The sequence below is a fragment of the Tamandua tetradactyla genome, chromosome 2 (genome assembly GCF_023851605.1).
Source record: "Tamandua tetradactyla isolate mTamTet1 chromosome 2, mTamTet1.pri, whole genome shotgun sequence".
Taxonomy (NCBI): Eukaryota; Metazoa; Chordata; class Mammalia; order Pilosa; family Myrmecophagidae; genus Tamandua; species Tamandua tetradactyla.
This window is the reverse complement of record NC_135328.1, coordinates 201,930,912-201,953,131: the sequence shown is the minus strand read 5'-3', so window position 1 is coordinate 201,953,131 and position 22,220 is coordinate 201,930,912. Positions and strand designations below refer to the sequence as shown.

Genomic DNA, 22,220 nt, shown 5'->3' with positions numbered 1-22,220 from the left:
TACCTTTCTCCACACTGATCCCTAAGGTGCATTCCTTACTGCTCAAACAGTCCTATAAATGTGGGATTTGGAGCATACAAGAGAATGGTATAATTTAAGGTTAGGATCAGATTTGTAAGCACGCCCTTGTTTTGACTTTTCTGGACTGACCAGAAACAAAGAATTTTGGCTGAACTACACAATATACATTTGAGAATGTTCAGTGTGTTCAGAACTCTAAAAATAATAGCAGGAAAAAAAAGAACGCTGAGATCATTCTTATGTCACATATGAATCAAATATTTTAGATGCCAATTTGCAGTCAGCCCCCTGTATTTATTAGATAAAAGCTGCAATAAAAATTGTACTTGTGACCGCTGGGAACATTTACGGAATGAGTGAAACTATTTGCTGGGGCCAGGATGGTTTGATTTTCTGCGATACTCCTTTGTCAAGAAAAATGTTTCTCAAGAAATGCAGATGGCATTTGATTTTGTGTTTACAAAGGCAGAGGAATTTAGCTTTTCCCAGGGTCCTAATGGCTAGACTGCATGCAGAGAAGGCAAACAAAAAGATCAGATGGAACAGGCTAATTGCTGGACATGGGGAGAGGAGCCAGGTCACCAGAGTGGAGGTAATAACATGGTACTGCGGAAAAGGATTCCTACACAGAAGTGGGGGATCACGGTAAGCAAACTCCTCAGTGTGGCTAACAGGATTATCTCATTTTTACTCCTCACCAGTTAACTCAACCATTGTTCTCCTGGTCTGAAAAAAGCCTCCTATAGACAAAACAGCACTACCACTTTATTCCTCTCCCAGACGGAATAGCAACTGTAAAGGGGAGAATTTTTATATCCACTGAGTGTGTGTTTTTGGATGATTCTTACTGTTAGACTAGGGAAATATTCACCTACCCCAATAGCAGGTGAAAAAGCATGATGCAGATTCATTGTATTGCCATGGAAAAAAGTCCAGGACATAGTTAATCGGAAAATGTGTGTGTACCGTGGAATGCATGATGCTAATATTGGAGGGAGGGAGAGAATATGAAAGAAATTGTGCCTGGTTTGTATGTATGCTTGTTTATGTGCCTACTAGGACTCTTTGGATTTTTTTGTGTATGTGATAAAATGTATAAAACATATAATTTGTCGTTTTAATCATATTTAAGTGTACAATTCAGTGGAATTAAATACATTCACAATGTCGTGCAACTATTACCACTTTTCTATTCCCCAAACTTGTCATCAACACCAATGGAAGCTCTGTACCATTAAGCAATGACTCCCCATTCCTTCCTCTCTCTAGTTCCAGGTAACCTTTCATCTACATTCTGTCTCTATGAATTTGCCAATTTCAGATATGTCATGTAAATGAATCATATCACATTTATCCCATGGTGTCTGGCTTATTTCATGTAGTGTAATGTTTTCAAGGCTTATCCATATTGTAGTATGTATCAGCACTTCATAACTTTTTATGCCCAAACTATATTCCATTGTACATCTACACCACACTTATATATCTATTCCTCTGGTGATGGGCACTTTGGCTATTGTGAACCATGCCGCTATGAATACTGGTATATGTGCACCTGCTTTTTGATGGTGGTTTACTTTGGGTGGTAGAATTCTGAGACACTTCCACTTCCTACTTCGTGGGCTTCTATAATGTTTGAATATTTTATGTGATATTAAAACAATATTGAACAAAAAGTATGCACCTAAAATGACCTACTTGCAGAAGGACAAAGTTCTGACTTGGGAAATAGCATTTCTAGATTAATGACCACATACCACTGGAATGTTATTTCTTTGATTTCATGTTTAATGTATAGCAGGTCCTGTGCTGGGCACTGGTAACATGAAGCTGGGTGAAGGCATGTGCAGTGGAGTTGGGGGCAGACATGTGAAACCCTTACAGCAACTCCCTGCAGCATGATGCAGCCAGGAAGGCACCGAGAAGGCTATTCCTGTACAGGGAGCCAGCACATGCATCCGTTTCCCAAGTGACCTGGTCCTTTCTTGGGAATGGCCAAGGCACCATGGCTTAGCACTTTCATTATCACTGCCTTGGGCCAATCCTTGTCTACTCTCTTGTTGGCTTAGCAGCCTCCTAATTGGTTTCTCAAAGTCCACTCTTAACACACATTGCAATCCATCCTCCACCCTGCAGCTGGAGGAATCTTTTTGTAAAAGGATTGGCTCATGTTGCCCCACACCTCCCACCCCTCTTTAAGAGTTTCTCAGTACACAGAACAAAATTCAAACTCCCTTCAGGGTGAGTAGCCCACAGACACCCCTTCAATCTCCATTCACTGTGTAGTCCTTGCATGCTAAACACTCAGCATAATTTATCTCATTTAATATTTGCATTAACACTATGAGATAATAAAGTATCCCCACTTTACAGAGCAGTAATCGGAGTCATTTCAAGTTAAGGAACTTGCCCACAGCCACCCAGTTAGAAAGTGGCAGAGCTGGGATTAGACAGAAGTTTCTTTTCTTATAAGAACCTAAAATGTAAAGGAAAAGTGCCTGCAGATAAAGTGGTAATTGATATACCCATTATTACAGATGAGAAAACTGTCTCCTAGAAAGGTTATATGGTAGAGGTGATTAGGATAAATATTTCCCAGGGCAGTTTCTACGGCTCCATACTGGCCTCCATGCTGTCCCTACATCTATCTGTGTTCTGCAAATTCTCTGTAAGAGTCTTGCACAGCCTCATATACCCAATGGGTCATCAACAAATTCTAACTGGTTTACCAATTAAATGCTATTTCCCAATTCTCCCTCCTCCCTTTCTTTTCTCTTAGCAAATCATTCGCTAAATATATATTTAGCCAGCATAGGCAATATTCTTACGTTGTAATGGTTTGGTGCAGGAGTTTCACATTTGAGAACTTTCACGAAGCTTGGCAACTGGAACATGCTGGAACAGGAATTACTGAAATCTTTCTTCGAAACAAAATATGATGGGACACTGTATGCATTAGCTGCAGGATATTTAGAAATGATGGTGTCCAATCGAGCACGCTGTGAGGAGAAGGCCAAAGGGATCAGCATTGTCACTTAACCTTGTGACTCTGAAGGAGAGATGTCAAAAGGATGGTGTCCAGCACCAGGTCTACTAGCATTGTATAAAAAGTGAAACTAGTACAGGGAACACTAATGAACTGACCTTGGGCTTTGAGGATTTGCTCTTGGAAAGTGCAAGCTCAGTCCTATCTTAATTTCTGTAAACTAACAAATTATTCATCTCATGTTTGGGACTTGGCAAAGATAATTTTGCCATAAATGCATTTCCACTGATCCCATTCCAGGCCACTTGCACTTGAGCCATCAGCTTTTGGGTAAGCTATGCAATGGGAAGCTGTGGACATTTTTCTCCTAACCTTGGCCTTCCTTCTGAGCTTGCTTGCTTCAAATGTCCTAAAGGCACAAGTCTTCATGGGGCTTAATACACACTCAGACTTCCTATTCCCCACCTAACCACTATTTTCATAAAGCCCTATGGAATTTTTGCTGTTTCACCAGAACCAATCCTGCTCCTTCCAGGAAGCCATGGTAAACTATTTTGTTAAAAAAAAAAACAACAGAATCAATGTTTGCCAAATGATAAAGAGACAAAAGCCATAGAAACTAGGTGATAGCATCAGTTTACCCTAGAATAGAATGGCAAGTATTGAAGACAGAAAAAAAATAAAAATTTTCCCATCATTTTTTAAAACCCTGAGAACATTGTCCTGGGTTTCCTCAGCTTGATAGCATCAATAATCATAGGAGCACAGAAAATGGGAGAGGCTGTGGGAAGATGTTAGCCACTCCGACCCTTACCCCCTGCTCTTCACTCTGTGCTTGGCAGTCAATGTTCTCAACCATGGGGTGTATGAGCCCCCCCAGTGGTATGCCACAGATGTGCCACCAAAGCAGAGGTGTTTTTGTCCACAGCCTAAGTTGTTAGTGCCTAACCTGGGGTCAAGTCCCATCTCTGCCTCCTTCTAGTTATAAGGAGTTGTTGATGTTCTCAGGAATAAAGTCACCTCAACCTCACATGTAACTTGCCTTAAGACGTTTTTGGCCAATGGTCTACCAAGAACTTCTCATGTGCTGTTGCATTTTATCCTGGTGACAAGCTTGAGTGGTGGATATTACTGCTATCCCCATTTACAGATAAGGAAACTGAAATTCCTCAGCTAGTTAAGTGGTGGAACCAACATTCTCACCAGGCAGTCTCCCTTCACTCTGAGGGGCTCAGAAACTACTTTAATGAGGAATGGGTTGAGTGGTAGCAATATGTGTTTTCATTTGCAAGGCGAGCACCTTAGAAGAACACTACCCTACCTCTCTGCTGTCCAATAGTATATACAGGCCACACCTATGTTCTTTCCTTTTAACTTCCATTGAAAAAGGTGGTAAGGTCAAACCCTCCCTGGTGGAGCTGTTTAAAGCATGTCTATCCTGTGTCATCCAACAAAGCAGGCAAGAGTGTTTTTCTAAAGCACTGTTTCCCAAAGAGTGTTTCTTGCTATACCAGTTCTATAAAATGCAGGGGTTGTGATGGTAGTGGCAGCAGCAGGCAGTCCCAGGGTCAAATAAGTCTGGGAAGCCCTCATTCCATATTCTCATTTTGAAGATCCATAATACACACTGGCAATATTAAATGTGCTGAGAAATTCTGCAAAGAAACCTGGTTAACACTGCTTTAACAGCCTTTCCCACACTTACTCAATCATGGAACCGTTTTGGCCTAGAACACCTTCTAACATAACACATCTTGGGAAACATTGTTCTAACAAATTTTTAAGAGATGCAACATTTCATGAAGCATTGTAATCACAGTAGAATCAGTGTCAGAGTGTAGGTGAAGTAACACCACTCATATACACACACACACACACACACACACCCTGCCTTGGCTTTCATTTACTTGCTGGACTCCAATCTGTCTACATGCTAAGCATTTATTAATCTGTCTCCAGCACATACTAACTTTTCCAGAACCACTTCATCAAAGTCTCCTCCTACCTGCCTCTTTTAACTTCCTAGTCAGTCTTTGTGAATAATTCTGGAGCCAAAATTTGGAATATATTAAGGAAGCTCTTTAGATCATTTGGACTTAGAGAAATGACAGGTCCTCTCAAAAGATTTTTTTTGGGGGGGTGTAGTTGTTCAAGAGTCATCAGGAAGTTTCTAAAATGTATAGACCCACAGGGTGTTTTGATCAGCCTCACCCACGGCACATTCCTCCTGGCCACACCAGTATCAGCAAGGCAGAGGTCACCCCATCTTCCTCTGATGAGGGCTGTTTTTGATTCCCCCAGAGTCTGGGGATCTGAAAATGGTGGAGATGCTAAATGTGCAAGTCACCAAAAGAGGAGTGAAGGTACAAAATCCTCCTCCAGTTCAGAAAAGAAGTAGGTAAGATGTGGGATCTTCTGACAGATCTCGAATACCAGAAGAACTTTCATCTATAAGCAGAATTACAAATTCCCTTATCAGTCAAAGTGGGGAGAAGAGGAAGCCTGAAGAACTCAATATCTGCCCTTTAGAAGTTTGGTCTGAATGTTTAAAATCCTGAAAGGCTTGATTAGATTCCATAATGCCCAGGTTTTCCCTTGGGCCCCTTTCCTTCCAGAGGGCCCACCCAGCCTTGTCTCAGAGAAGGACATTTGGAAAGTTCCTGCATGTAAAGCCTGGTAGCAAATTGACTGTGTGACATGATTCAGTCCCTTCTTTGGCACCAAGCAGAAATGGGCAGTGCCATTATTTGGCAGAGAAGTTTTTGGAGAGAAACCCTAGGTGTTACAGGAAGTATTATTTGTGACTCAGGTGGTAACAATCATAATATTTAGCATGTTTACGATGCTTTGTAATTTCAAAGAGTATTTCACTCACTGCAATGTTAATTTGCCCAGTACCTCCAGGGAGTCTCCGCTTTTTATGAGGCAACTAGGACCCAGAAGGGTGAAGTGCTTGAGGTCACATGAAGAATCCACAGCTGAGTCAGGCTTAGATCTTGGTTCTGGTCTGTGCCAGGGCATCGTAAAATGGTGCTTCTTTTGCCTGTGCTTTTGAATCTATTTACTAGCAGTGTTTGGGGCAGAAAAATAGGTAGAGCTGTGGTTGTTCTGATGATACAGACAGGTGTCAAATTCAAGTGGGCATGTCCACAACCTCAAACTCTTGGGCAATGGGGAGTTAATGCCGAGGTTGGTTCCTTGAGTATTCAACTTTGCCAAACTCAAATTCCAACGAGAAGCAACTACATTTGGTGTATCTTAAATATTCCTTTGTATATGTGTTTGTGTTTGAAAGACAGTACTTTATTCAAGGGTTTGGGCGGTTTTTAAAAAGTCAATTTCAATGTCAGGCATCCTAATACATCTTTGGGAGAGATTGTCTTAATTTTTAAAAGGAGAGGAAAGGGCCATGGTGGCTCAGTGGCAGAGTTCTTGCCTGTCATGCCAGAAACTCAGGTTTGATTCCTGGTGCCTGCCCATGTAAAGAAAAGAAAAAAAAAAGAGAAGAAGGCATATGTATTTTGCTAATGCTAGCATCTGTGTTCTTGCTTAGACTAGGTGGACTCTCTTCCCTTTCTATATCTATTTTTCTTGCCAAGTTATAAACATTCAAATAAAAAATATCCTTGCCCAAGTCTGGTCAGGGCCACTGGCATTTTATATGGCTACTCGATTGTTAGAATCCTCAGGAGAGATAAATTCCCACAAAGAAGAGGGCTGGAAGGGGGGTGGGAGGATCATTAATTTTCAGGCCCACTGCCTGCTTTCTTTTTGGTCCAGTCGAGTTTCTCAATAATATAATAACCCAATTAGATTAAGTAATGTAAGAATCATATTAGAGTGAGATGCATGAGTAACATCCTTTTCCTGGTATCTCTAAAAATCTCAAGAAAACATGTGCTTAGTCCACTCAACAAGGACAAAATTGGTTTGAGATGATTAAGTTCTAAATATTCCTCTAGCTTCTCTTTCCACTCTGGCAATGTGTGGTGGTGGAAAAAAGAATTTACTTAAAGATCCAGACTGCAATTTGCCTGCATGAAATTGGAGGAGGTAATTTTCTAATTAGAACCACAGACCTTTTCTTTGGAGAGATGGCACCAAACGTCCAATATATGATGACATAATGAATGAAGAAAATTATTGACCAGTTAAGGCCTTTACTTCAGAGGAGGGGTTCTCACCATAGAAGGAAAAGTGCACGTTCCTTTCTTAGACAATGAGACACTGTTGGACACTGGAGATTGGTGAATGACGTTGTAGAATCCAGGACCTGGCATATCATCCTGAAGGGGGAAAGAATGTGGCATCATCGGAATGCATTCAAGTTCACTGTGCTTTCCCTCAAACTCTCTTAACTCTAAGGCCCACTGTAATCCTTCACAACTGCACCAACGCCCCTCACAGATGACAGCCTGCCTCCAGCACTTCCCAACTTGCTTGATCACAGTCTCATCTGGGAATGCCCACCCAGCTCTGCAACTCTTAAAGCCAGTGCTCTTGCCACTCTGCTGTACTGCATTCCAGAAGAATGCTGTTGTTTTTCCATGCCATTAGAGAAATGAGCATAAAATGGGATACAAAACATGGGTGATATACAAGTCAATGTCTATTGATTGGGTAAGCCAAACCCATGGTAAGGGAAGGGTGACCAATTTTATGTTAACCGCACCCCACCTGACTCAGCTTCCTCCTCAGCCTTTCAGAGGAGAAATCAAGGAGTGTTTCTGTTTATAAAGCAAGATGAAACAAAAACAACCTTCATCCCAAACAAGACCATTTCTAACTCTCAGACAAAAAGAGGCAGATTCTTGGGGCTCAGGTGCTAAATGATGCAGGTAGGTTAGAACGGAATAAACAAGAGCTGGAATTCTAAGCTCGTTTTTGCTGTTGCAATTTATTGGGCTTTCAGCTCGTGTCTCATTTCCTATGATAGTTTCCAAAGGGAAGTAGATGTTAACAGTAGTTGGCCAAGCAAGTGGCATGAAATGACAAGGATGCTCTACTGACGTGAGAGTTACTGTGTTCCTACATGGTGCCAGAAGATTTCAAAGGTTATTTCATTTAATCCGCCCTTCACCCCTGAGGAAGGGATTACTGTCTCCATTGTATAGATGATGTCGCTGAGCACATGGAGATTAATTTGCCCAAGGTTCCATTGCTAGTAAATGGCAGTACCTGGATTCAGTGCTGAGCCCAAGGTGTTTGCTACCTCCCTTAATCCTCACACAAGCCCTTTGCAGTGGTGGTATGATTAGGTCCACTTTAAGGAAATTGAAGCCCAGAGATGCTGGGTCCATAGCTAGTAAGTGGTGACGCCCAGATTTCAACTCAGGCTGTCTGACTCCTGAGCTTGTTGTCTCCAACACCTGCCACCCAGGCTCATCCTTTCTCTATCATACTGCTCTTCCTAGGGGAAGAAAGAAAGCTTAAATCTCCATCAGCGCCTTCAAGGACTTTTCAGTCTAGCTAGGGCAGTGCATGATTACAATTTAATATAAGGGATGACTATTTAGTGCTGAATTTTAAAATAAAATTAAGAGGAATTTAGTCCTCTTCCTTTCTGCCCCCAGACCCCATGATTTTTGTGTGTATACATTAGTTTGTTGGCCTCCTGAGGTGATCTCAGCCAAGAAACCAAGGGGTGGCTAAGTTCACAGCACTTGCAACTTGGATCCTTATTCCGGATTTTGGCTGAATTTTAAATGCAGTGAATTCTCTGAGCCTTGCCCTGTGGCAGGCAGGGGCAGAGGAACTGGTGCCTGCTTTGCAGCTGATAATGATCCTTGGTGGCTGCTAGGGAAAGCAAGGCCAGCAGCAAGGTACACAGAGCCTAGAGACTCAAGCAACTGAGGCAGAGAGTTTAGAAGAACCCTGCCTCTGGGTGCAGATTCAAAAGGCTACAGGGAAACAAGGAAGAGGTTTTTCTAGGGTGCTCTTTGCAGAGAAAACATAAATTCATTGAGTGCTCACTACATTCCAGGCATTGCTCCAAGTAGTTTACAGCACTCAGAGATAAGGCCTGAAAGTTCACATAGCTAGTAAATCGCAGGGCCAGAATTTAGAGAGTCCACTCTAACCACAGAACCAAATGAGATTGTATAGCATTAAATAAATAAATAAATAAATAAATAAATAAATAAATAAATAAATAAATAAACCACTGAATTAAGAATCAGGAATGTTAGTCTCAGTGCTACTACTGAATGATTGAGCAAATCACCTCTCTGGGCCTCAAGTTTCCTCATCTGTAAAATTGGACTAATTGAGCTTCCAGAGACCATCTGAATTGAGGGAAAGGTGAAGCAGGAAATGTAACTGTGCCCCTCCCTGGTTTAAACAGGGGCCAGGGAAGACTCACATCTCGAGCCCCCAGGCTATCGGCACTCTCATCACTGCCATCAGTCCACAAGAATTTCCTGGGTATCCACATGTGTCTGGAGATCTAGGGTCCCAGAAAAAACACAAGATACCTGATTACATTTGTTTTTCAGATAAAAAAACAATTTTAGTATAAGTCCCATGCAATATTTGGAATATATTTATTCTAAAATAGTTATTATTCATCTGAAAGACAAATTTAACTGGGCATAATGTATTTTTATTTTCCAAGTCTGGCAATCCTAGTGGGCCTTAAATGTGCTTCAATTCTGCTCCACTGGAAACTGGTTTGAGCCCAGTGCTAAGTGGAAGAGGACAGTGGCCTGTCAGCCTGGAGGAATGGAGTGTAGCCTGTTTGTTTTTAATGAGCGTCCAAAAAGAGTTTTCCAGGCTGCAGCAGGCTGGAGCTGCAAGTGCCAGCTTCATGAGGATGACATAAAAATTTGGAAATTTTGCTTCAAATTGGCCAGAGTGGAAGTATTTACACCATGGAAATTGGCCCATCCCTGCAATCAAGACTTTTTTTTGTAGGAGAGGAGAGCTGGTTTGCCAGCACACTACTGCCTCCATGCATCACCCAGGTAAAATGCCTGTGAAGCCACTCTCTCTCAGCCACCACAACAAGCAGACTCACTGCCCTCCCCGTCTCTACATGGGACATGACTCCCAGGGGTGTGAACCTTCCTGGCAATGTGGGACAGAAATCCTAGAATGAGCTGGGACTTAGCATTAAGGAAATGAGAAAACCTTCTTTACCAAAAGGGGGAAGAGCGAAATGAGACAAAATAAAGGATCAGTGGCTGAGAGATTCCATATAGAGTCAAGAGGTTATCCTGGAGGTTATTCTTATGCATTAAATAGATATCACCTTTTTAGTTAAGGTGTAATGGAGGGGCTGGAGGGAAGTGCCTGAAAATGTAGAGCTGTGTTCCAGCAGGCATGTTTCTTGAAGATGATTGTATAATGATATAGCTTTCACAATATGACTGTGTGATTGTGAAAACCTTGTGTTTGATGCTCCTTTTATCTACCTTATTGACAGATGAGTAAAACATATGGTTTAAAAATAAATAAATAATAGGGGGAACAAATGTTAAAAAAATCTAGGAGATTGAAATGCTAGTGATCAATGACAGGGAGGGGTAAGGGGTATGGTATGTATGAATTTTTTCTGTTTTCTTTTTATTTCTTTTTCTGAATTGATGCAAATGTACGAAATGATCATGATGATGAATATACCACTGTGTGATAATATTGTGAGTTATTGATTATATAACAAGAATGGAATGCTCATATGGTAAGAATGTTTGTGTTTGTATGTGGATATGTTTCATAAATTAAAAAAAAAAAGCCTGTGAAGGAAAAGTCCAGCTGCTGAGACATTAAGCATCTTCTGTAGTGCTGAATGGCTCCCTGGGAGGGCAATAAAATCCAGACCTTTCACCTTTGGGGTAACTGCATATGACTAATCTTTGTGCCTTTGATGAGTTTAGGCCTCCCAGAGAACAAAGATCCAAGTTGCAACTGGTGTGAACCCAGCCACCCCTTGGTTTCTTGGCTGAAATCACCTCAGAAGGTAAACAAACTAACAAATACTTACAAAAATCATGGGGTTTGGGGGAAGAAAGGAAGAGGACTCAACTTCTCAGAGCTCTGTTGAGTGTCTGAAACTGGGCCAGTGCCACAGCTATTGTTTCCTTTGCCAGCCTCATGGGTCGATATGAAGCTTAAATGAGTCAATGTACACAAATACACAGCGTATCAATGCACGCTGGCCGTTATTTTCATCACCGTTACTACTTTTCTTGTTGCTCACAATAGCCTCAATGGAGCCAGGACCCTCACTTGAGAGTTAAAGACCTTCAGAGTCGGATTGAGCAATGGATGATTGGCCAAGGATTGACATCCTCTACCCAACACACATCTGGGTGGCACTGAGTTGACATGCTCTCTTTAAGGATACATGTCCCCTGCGGGCAGTCTTGGCATGTGCCGAGCATGGGATAAATATCCTCATTCATTTGACCTTGGGATGGAGATGGATAGGGTAGGAAGAGGAAGAGAAGAGAAGCCAAGTGTTTGTCCTTTCACCCCAGATATGGCCATAGATTATAGGAGGGCTTAATGTTCCATAGCCTGGGGCCAGTCACATCTTCACACATCCTGAGTTTTCTAGCCCTTATTTCCATCTAATTCATACTTTCATATTTGTGAAATCAATGATTCATCAAACAATTTTCCAGCTTGGTCAGTGGCAATGTTGGGTCATTGGCAAAATACCATATTGGATCTGCCTTTTGACTCTTCAAATCAATTCTGCCCTGCATTGGTCTATTTTGGGGGGTGGCTGGCAGGTGTTTCTCAGGAATGTACAGATGAATGGAAACTAGAATTTCCAAAAGCACTAGAGATGTACAACAGAAGAAAGGCACCCCTGCGATGACAGCAGAGCCCTGCCCTGTGGTTAATCTATTGGCAAAACTATACAGGAATTATAAGTCTCTGAAGGAAAAATTTCCTTTTACAAATGTACCTAGTCTTAGTGTCTCAGGAGAACATGTTCATCCACCCTGTTGACTTCATTGAAGGCTAAAAAGCCTTTACTCCATTTGAGTCCGGACAGTGTGGTGGGGAGGATTTGGAGCAGAAGGCAGGATCTGCTCCCAGGGCAATTCCCTCCCCGGGTCTCAGTCCCCACCTGCGAACCTGTGAAGAGGCAGGTGGGAGTGTGTGTGTGTTGGGGGGAGGGCTGAAGTCTGTGGATCTCAGTCTATGCTCCTGGCCTTCATGGAGAAACCCAGGGAAAGCAGGAACATAAGAGGCTTCAATCAGTAGCCCCTTTTTACCTGTTTGACAGAAGGGCTTCAGCCTGAGATGCTGTCACAGAAAGGGTCCCTCTGCAGATCCCAGGGATTTGGGAAACTATCAGCATCTCTAGGATGCACTCATCTTACAAGACACCCTTTCTCCTTTCTGCTTTGTCCCCATCCCGCAGTGTCTGCTCCTACCCCTCGCTGTATACACTTGTGTCTGGCATCTGAGTTGTCATGCCTCTGATCACACTGAAAATAAAGAGGCAAAAACTGTATCAAGAAAACATGATTTTTGTATTCAGAATGGGATAAGATGTGAGAAATTAAAGGTCCCTAGAAGCCCAAGGCAGCAACCAGGAAAAGTAGAATAAGCCTCTTCAGAAGGTTATTTCCTTAAATGAATGCCTCTCACCTCCCTGGTGAAGCAAAGGTGTGGGGAAAGCCCTGACCACCTAATCTTTGCCCATCACTGGCCTCACCACTGTTCTTAAAGGGTGGAAATGAAGACAAGAGAAGTCAAGCCCACTTATTGGTCAAAATCAGTAATGTCTCTGAGAGCAGCCAGCTTCTCTTCTTCAATGTCTTCCTCTCAGCTTATTGGCAGCCCCCTGAACCCCTTGAGTGAGATGTGGGCAAAAATTCACCTCAACAAGCATTTCTTGAAGCCTACTGTGTGCCACGCCCAGTGTGAAGGGCCCAGGATACAGGCACACCCATTAGCAGCTCACAAGTTCTAGGAACCAGGTGAAGGGGCGGCGTCAAAACAATGTGAAGTGGATGGGGTGCATTCCTGTGACTCTGTGGAAATACACAGACTTGAGCTGGGGTCATCCAGTTATCTATTTTCTGGGGTTTTGGAGGTCTGGAAAGGGCATCAGGCTAGGACCTCCACTGACTGCTCCCCAAGGAGTTCCTGATGGATGGTGGAGATAAGACAGGCACATACATGACACGATGCCAGACAGAAGTAGCATAGGGCAAGCCTGTGAGAGTTCAAAGGAAGGCATGCTCACTTCCACCCAGGGGAGATGCCAGTCACACTATTTGCCAGCCATGGAGCAACAGTGTCGAGGAACAAAGAGCTGGTGCCCGGATTCATTCTTTGCTCCGCCTGAGCCTGGTTGGGCAAGTTACCTGAGATGCAACATTGCATCTCAGGGTCATTATCCGAAAAGTGGGGATAATAATAAGACTTAGGTCACAGGGCTATTATGGGGAGTAAATGAGTTAATAAATGCAAAATTTTTCAAAGGATGCCTTTACACTGTTAGCGTACTCTGAGTGCTGGCTTTTACAAGGAATATGCCCTACAGACCCCTTGGGCTTTACAGGCAACTAGGTCAGGCAGATTCGAACCTATTGTGGCTCAAAGATGTTGCTGAGTGCACACCTAGGGTAACTATCTCCTTGAATAAGGTGGTCTCTGCAACATCTAAATATCCCTGGCCCTCTGTCTTATCAAATCAATAGGTTTACAGTATTATCTTCGTACAATTTCACTGCAAATTAAATACTGGCCTGGTTACCTTTTGGGAGGGTGGTTTATTATCAGGGCTATGTATGAAATTAATGTGTATTTTTAAATTATGCCCCATCTGGAGGATATGGTACCCATATCCTACATTCATCTGAATCTGGAAGGGTTTGGAATTAGAATCACAGAATCATAATCCTTGGTAAGGTCAACCTGTTAGAACACCCTTATTTAAAAAAAAAAAATGTGTATTCACACACCACACAATCCATTAAAAGTATACAATCAATGCTCTCCGAATAATTAGAGTTGTGCATTTATCACCAAAATCAATTTGAGAACATTCTCATTGCTTCAAAAAAAAAAAACCCCATGCCCCTTATATTCCCCTATTATTGACATTTAGCAATGATAGGGTATCTATGTTATAACTGATAAAGTAACATTACAATATTACTATTAACTATAGTTCATAGTTTGCATTAATTGTATTTTTCAGATATATCACCCTATTATTATTAACACCTTGTTCTAGTTCATGGAAGAACATTCTCATATTTGCACTATTAACCATAGTCATCATCCACAAGAGGATTCACTGTGTCATCAACCCCGTGTTTCATCCTCAAGTTTTCCTTCTAGTGACATACATGACCCTCAACTTCCCCTTTCAACCAAAATCACTCCCATAATTCAGTACTGTATAACACCCTTTTTTTTTTTGGCTATGCAAAGACACTAAGTAGTGTCCTTAGGTTCATATAGTTTAGGAAATAGCAATCACAATTCAGGGTGAGATGGAGATGGAAAGGGGGAGAATGGGGAAGAAAATGTCCAAGGGCTCCTGTGCTATGCTTTGTCATGGATTAGGCGTGTCTCTTCATGTACACAAAGTCACCAGCACATCTGTAAATAATTGTAAAATGTTCAGGGGAACATACTTCATCTCTAGCAACCAAACATGCCAGTCCAGACACTGAGCTCTGTAAAGGATTCTTTCACCTGGCAGTCAGATTCTTATGGGGAGTGTGAGCTGGGTTATGGGGCCCTGATGGTTCACGACAAAGTTAGAATGATAAGGTAAGTGCACATTTCAAAAGACATGGACTCTCTATGTTAAAGGTGTGGCTAAATGGGTCACAGGTCTAATGTGAGAATGCAACCGAGTCATGAGAAAGGCACAAGGGTGTGTATGACTAATGTTTTAAGAAGGGTGGTGAGGCACCGGAGTCTTAAAATCTGGTTTTAATTTGTATTGCCTCACGAAATTATTGGGTATGCTAAAGAAGATCCTTACCTTTTCAATGCCTATTTCCCTCAGGAAAAAATGAGAACAATGGTCATGGAATAAAATTCTTCTTTACTTTGTTTTTTGTAGCTTGAAGAGACTTTGAAAATTACATAATCCAAAAGCCCAGGAAAATCAAAGGCTAGGAAAATTAAATGACTAAGTCAAAGGCACACTGCTAGTGACAGGGTACAACATAAAGAAGTGATTTGTGGATCACTTGCTCTTTTCATTAAATTCCTTACTTATCTACAAAATACTTTAAAATATCTAGATGAACACTTTCACCTGGTCAAGCCAATGCAATTACATTTGAAAAGCTGGGACTCCCTCTTCTGAGCTATTTCTGTATTGGTGCTACCAGCAGTTTTGCCTTGCTGCCACTGTGGATCCTTCAGTAGAACATGTTCTGCACAACAATAGCGTTGTAACAGGCTAACTTTAACCTCAGCCCATCTGGTTTGCAGACGTGACGAAAGCACCCAGAAGAAAGCCTCTATACCCAACAGCTTCCCTACTTTGTGCGTGGTGTGTTTTGCTTAGGCCTTTAGAAAAACATGCTGACTTTTTAGAGCTAATGCGTGGCTTTATAGGCCACTATAAGGAAGGTACAGGGTGGTGTCTGAAAAGCGCTGTAGGTTTTTTGGGGCGAGCTAGACCTGGGTATGAATGACATCTAATTCTTTCAACGATAATTCAACAAATATTTATTGAGGCCCTCATGTGCTGAACCCTGCATTGGTCATCATGTGGCCCTGCATGGGTCGTTTAACGTCTCTAAGCTTTGATTTCCTCTTCTGTCAAATTCAGTTAATAAATCCTTCCTTTAGGGTGGTTTTGAGGATTACAGATATGGTCTAAAAATGCCTTGAAGCACAGCAGGGGACCACAAAATGGTGGCTGCTATTATTTTTATTGGAGGCTGGGTTACGAATATCTTTGCGATGGACAGTTTACTGTGATCAAACTGACCAATAGGAAGTCAGTCAGAAAAGAAACAGATAAAAAGACAGACAAGTAGTTAAGACAGAGACATAGAAGAGTGAAAACTGCCAAGTAAAATCCTATTTATTTATTGCCTTTGTGGAAACTTACAAGTGATATATATAAATAAATATATTATTTATTATTTGTTTTCTTAAAATGCCAACATGAGAAGTGGAAAGAACTTAGGCATTCTCTAGTTCAGCGTTCCTGTTTACAAAAGTTCGGCAAAGGGCTAGTCAGTGCCTCTCAATTCTCGGTGACTCACCTGCATAGAGAACCCAGACCTCCTCATTCCCTCTCCGCCCTCCTGGCAAGGGGTAGAATAAAAGACAATATTTTTAGAATGCAGCAAAAGGTAACTGAGATAATGACTCCTCCCAAAGAATGTTATTCTAAAGTCTTGGCTAAATGAATAAAGGAATGAAACCTTTAAATACTCTAAGGACTTCTGCGAGCTGCTTCCGCCCCCTGCTGGTAGGAGAGGAGAACGTCAGATCCTAGGGGTCTGGATTGGTGAAATCCCAAAGGTGAAGTAATGCCCGATCAGGGGCCAGGCAGAAGTTCCCAATGGGAGAGACAAAAAGAGACACAGAGATCTGGGGAATGGGCTGGGTGAGGGAGGAGGAGAGTTACACAGAAATAGTAGCAACACATTTTTAAAAGAAAGTTTTAAAACGGACCTCACAAACAGAATAGAGAGCCCAGAAATGGACCCACACAAATATAAGCAACAGAGCTTTGGAAAAAAGCACAGGCAACTCAGTAGAGATGGGATGGTCTTTTCAACAAGTGATTCTAAAACAACTGGACAGCCACATGCAAAAAAATGAATCTAGACATGGACCTTACACCTCTCACAAAAATGAACACAAAATGGATCATATAAATGTGAAACACAAAAACAAAAAAACTTCTGGAAGATAATATAGGAGAAAACCTAGGTGAGTTTGGATTTGGTGGTGAGTTTTTGCCACTACACCAAAAGCACAATCCATGAAAGAAAAACTTGATAAGTTGTACTTCACAGTTGCTCTGTGAACAACACTGTTAAGAGAATGAAAAGACAAGCCACAGACTGGGAGAAAATATTTGCAAAAACACATATTTAATAAAGAACTAGTATCCAAAATATACAAAGAACTCTTAAAATTCAGCAATAAGAAAACAAACAATCCAATTTTACAAAGGGCAAAAGATTGAACGGACACCGGACCTAAGAAGACATACAGATAATCATATGAAAAGATGTTCATCATATGTCCCTAGGGAACTGCAAATTAAAACAATAAGATACCACTACATAACAATTAAAATGGCTAAAATCCTAAACACTGACAATACCAAATGCTGCCAAGTATGCAGAACAATAGAAACTCATTCATTGCTGGTGGGAATGCAAAATGGCACAGCCACTTTAGAAGACAGTTTGGCAATTTCTCACAAAGCTAAACATAGGTTTAACCTACAATCCAGCAATTATGCTCCTAAGTATTTACCCAATGAGTTGAAAACTGACGTCCAAGCTTAACTGAACACCATAAGTACATGGAACCTTGAGTAGGGCATGAAATTTTGTAGGTTTGTCCAGAGTGATACCCTGATAAATCCCAGAGTGATTTTAACAGTGAATAAAAAAGTATTTGCAAAGTCCCCTTGGGGGAATGGCGAGAAAGGGGGAAAATTCAGCTTCCCATCTGGAGAATTCCTGATATTCTTGCAAGCAGTGGGGACAACCAAAGCAATAGGCTGAGCCCCCAATCTTGGGGTTTGTTCATATGAAACTTAACCCCGCAAAGGATAGGCTAAGCCTATTTAAAATTAGGCCTAAGAGTCACCCCCAAGGGAACCTTTTTTGTTGCTCAGATGTGGCCTCTCTCTCTCAGCCAACACGACAAGCAGACTCATCGCCCTTCCCCTCTCTACGTGGGACATGACTCCCAGGGATGTGGACCTTCCTGGCAACATGGGACAGAAATCCTAGAATGATCTGGGACTCAGCATCAAGGGATTGAGAAAACCTTCTTGACAAAAGGGGGAAGAGCAAAATGAGACAAAATAAAATATCAATGGCTGAGAGATTCCAAACAGAGTTGAGAGGTTATCCTGGAGGTTATTCTTATGCATTAAATAGATATCACCTTTTTAGTTAAGATGTAATGGAGAGGCTGGAATGAAGTGCCTGAAAATGTAGAGCTGTGTTCCAGTAGCCATGTTTCTTGAAGATGATTGTACAATGATATAGCTTTTGCAATGTGACTGTGTGATTGCGAAAAAAGAAAAGAAAACTGACATCCATGTAAAACCGTCACACGAATGCTTACGGAAGCTTTATTCATACATGCCAAAAAATTGGAAGCAACCAAGATATCTTTCAGTAGGTGAGTGGATAGCAAACTGTAGTACATCCATATAATGGAGTATTATTCATTATTAAAAAGAAATGAGTTATCAAGCCATGAAATGACATGGAGGAACTTTAAATGCATACTACTAAATGAAAGAGGTCAGTTTGATTCCAACTATATGACATTCTGGAAAGGCAAAACTATAAAGGCAGTAAAAAGACAAATGGTTGCCAGGAGCTCAAGGGGAATAGGTGGTAGAGATGAAAAGGTGGAACATTTTAATACGTCATTTTTAGGGCAGTGAAACTGTTCTGTATAATAATGTAGTTGTGGATATGTGGCATTATGCATTTGTCAAAACCCACCGAACCATACAACACAAATAGTGAATCCTAATATAAACTACGGATTTTACTTATTAATAATGTAATAATATTGGCTCATCATTGTAACAAATATACTACACTAATACAAGATGTTAATAATAGAAAAACATTGGAGGAGGTGAAGGGATGAGAAGACATAGGCGAATTCTCTGTACTTCCTGTGCTATTTTTCTGTAACCTTAAAACTGCTCTAAAAAAGAGTATGGTGTTTCCACAGGAAGCTAGGGGTGGGGTTGCCATATGATTTGCAACCCTTTGCTAGGTATATAACCAGGGGAACTGAGAGTAGAGACAAGAATAGACGTTTGCACACTGGTGTTTTATGGTGTCAGTGTTCGTGACTCACAAAGGATGGAGGTGGCCTGAGGGTACAATGACTGAGAAATGGAAGGGGGAACTGTGTTTACACCACTGTGGCTGCGAGAAGGAATGAAGTCGTGAGGCATGCAATAGGCGAATGAACCTTAAGGACAATAGGTTGAATAAAATGTAGAAACAAAAAGACAAATATATTATCATGCCTAAACTCACATGGATTAACTACAAGATACAAACTCAGAGACTTGAAGTCAAGAGCATGGGTTATCAGGTTGGGGCCTATTGTAAAGGTTCCTAGATTGTAAGCTCTTACAGCAGTCACATAAATTTAGGAATTGTAACTGATATTTCTAAATTCTGAGATCCCGAGCTATTTGTATATAACCTGGTCATTCCCTGAAACTGTGGGTATTTATGTGATACCTGAGACTCGGAATTAGAGCCCTGAAGCTGTGAAAGTTAGCAGCATCCCATTCAGCAACTGCTTAAAAAGCTGAAAAACTGATTAGATTTTGTCTAGACACATGAATGAAGCTGATCTGGATAGAACTAAGGGAAATCAGAATACTGGGTAAAGGATGATATAGCCCAAAATTTCAAACTTCAATCTTTGCAAGACCAAAGGGAGAGATGTTTATTTAGTGCAAAATTTATTTTAGGTAGCACAATTTAACTTGTGTTACTTGAACACCACAATTACATGTAATCTTGAATAGGGTGTGTGAGATCTTGTTGGTTTGTACAGCTTAGTGTGATGCCCCAATATATCCCAGAATAATTTGAGCAGAGAATAAAAATGTATTTGCAAAGCACTGGGTAGAAAGGAGGAAATATTAAACATCCCCACCTGGGGAAGTCCTGATTTTCTTGCAAGCAGTGGGGACAACTGATTCAATACGCTGAGCCCTCAATCTTGGGGCTCACCCACATGAAGCTTATTTCTGAAATAGAGGCTAAGCCTACTGATAATTATGCCTAAGAAGCACCCCTGGAGAGCCTCTTTTGTTGCTCAGAAGTGGGCTCTCTCTCTATGCCAACTTGGTAGGTGAACTCACTGTCCTTCCCCCTCCATGGGACATGACTCCCAGGGGTGTAAATCTCCCTGACAATGTGGGACCTGACTCCAGGGTATGCGCCAGGATCTGGCATCCTGCGAATGAGAAAGGCTTCTTGAACAAAAGGGGGAAGAGAGAAATAAGACAAAATAAGTCTCAGTGGTTGAGAGATTTCAAACAGAGTTGGGAAGTTATTCTTAGGCATTATATAGATATCACTTTTTAGTTTATGGTGCATTGGAGAGGCTAGAAGGAAGTACCTGAAAATGTTGAACTATATTACAGCAGTCCTGATTCTTGAAGAAGATTCTATAACTATATAGCTTTTACAATGTGACTGTGTGATTGTGAAAACCTTGTGTCTGATGCTCCTTCTACCCAGGGTATGGACAGATGAATAAAGAATAATAAGGATAAAAAAAATCAAAAAATAATAGGAAGATAAAGGGTAAAAATTGGGAAGACTGAAATACTGTGGGTCAATGAGAGGGAGGGGTAAGGGGCATGAGATATATGAATTATTTGGTTTTTCTTTTTGTTTCTTTTTCTGGAGTGATGCAAATGTTCTAAAAATTATCATGGTGATGATATTGTGAATCACTGATTGCATAATATGGTTGGACTGTACATGTGTAGATATTTCTCAATAAAATGTTTAAAAAAATAAAATCTAATGATTTTTTTAAAAATAGACTTTATTATAATTACTAATTCCTCCATATTATTATTAATTTGATTAGACACTTACTTTTCCCTCTCATGTTATCTGAAGAAGGTTGTTTTTAGAGAGGAGGTGCTGGGAGAGCAGGGAGAGGAAAGGATTCTTATCTTTAACTTAATATACCTGGAATTTTTGGATTATTTATTTATTTATTTTACATGGGCAGGCACCGGGAATCAAACCTGGGTCTCCAGCATAGCAGGCAAGAACTCTGCCTGCTGAGCCACCATGACCTGCCCTGGATAATTTATTTTTATAATAATTTTTTAAATTCATTTTTTGGAACAAAGTGGTACTACAACAAGTCCAGACGTGGTTGCTTTCCCCTGAATTTCCTATTTTCGGGATCCGTCTTACAATCCAGGTGGTATAGATTGCTGCAGAAGGTGCTGGGCCTCCTTAGATGTCACTGCCCTCCACTGCTCAAAAAGACAAATGCACCAGCCAGACTCTAACATGCCCATCCTATGAGACTAAATATGATATGGGACTAAAAGCCAGACCAAAAGTAAAGAATCTCTGAGACCATGTCATTACCTGTTTATAGTAAAATCTCTTGGCTTGACTGTTAAATCCTTTTTTTTCTGAATCTGAAATTACCGTCATCTGAAATCTAAAAGGAATGGAGGATTGTGTAGGATATGCAGCAGTAAAACCTAAACAAAAATATAATAAAATGAAAATTAGCACAAAACAATTAATTGAGAAATGTAGAAAACATAGAGCTGTACATTAATGTTTTAAGTGGAATAAAAAAGAAACTTGCCTTATGACAGAATATACATGAAATTGGATTTTTTTAAAGCTTTCCCCACTTTATTTTCTTTCCCCCTTTGGTAATTTATTGGCCCCCTCACACCACAGCCCCAGTTGGCCAACTTGTGTTTCCCAAAGGAGTATATGACAGGGGAGACGTTCTTGCTAGACAGAAAGAGGACACAGAAAACCATTCTGGGACCCGAGGTAGTAGGAGGACAGAGCAAGCATCCTCACTCTTCCTCGGCCCAGAATCAGACACCAGCAAAGCACCATAAAGACCCAGAGAGGTTAGGGGGATTTCACAGTGGGACTGGCTCTGCTTTCAAGGCACTGTGCAAGACAAGTATGAGTTTAAGTTTCTGTTTTGAGCAGACACGGAGGTTAAAAAGCAAGAGGGGATCATATAGAGAAAAGAAGGTTAAAATGTGTCTATATCTAGGTTGTGCTGTATAAATTCACCCCCTCTAGCACCCCCGCACACATGTGGAACACTGTCCATGACTGCTAAAACTTGGCAGCCAGCAGCCATCTGCATAGCAGACTGATATGCACGCTCTAACCTGTGAATGTTATACAGTCTGACTCCATTTTTTGAAGTTTAACTGCTGAGATCTTTTAAGCCTCACTCCTCCCTCTTGCCCTTCTGCTCCACATCTGGGCAAGCTGACGAAAAAGCCTGGTGCTCC

The 22,220-nt window shown here is 41.2% G+C and overlaps 1 protein-coding gene across 17 annotated transcripts in view; it reads right to left on the bottom strand.

Moving 5' to 3' along the window:
• Window positions 1-22,220, bottom strand: part of STPG1 (sperm tail PG-rich repeat containing 1) — a 124,889-nt gene that overhangs the window by 17,078 nt on the left and 85,591 nt on the right. For 12 of the 17 annotated variants that reach the window (XM_077150863.1, XM_077150858.1, XM_077150857.1 and 9 more), the window contains 4 exons: window positions 21,313-21,431; window positions 9,369-9,452; window positions 7,192-7,293; window positions 2,850-3,020 (listed from right to left, as the gene is read on the bottom strand). In XM_077150863.1, coding sequence (XP_077006978.1) covers window positions 2,850-3,020; window positions 7,192-7,293; window positions 9,369-9,452; window positions 21,313-21,431 — 476 coding nt within the window. The remainder of the gene's footprint in view (window positions 1-2,849; window positions 3,021-7,191; window positions 7,294-9,368; window positions 9,453-21,312; window positions 21,432-22,220) is intronic. The other 5 variants (XM_077150866.1, XM_077150870.1, XM_077150865.1 and 2 more) reach the window with 5 other exon arrangements.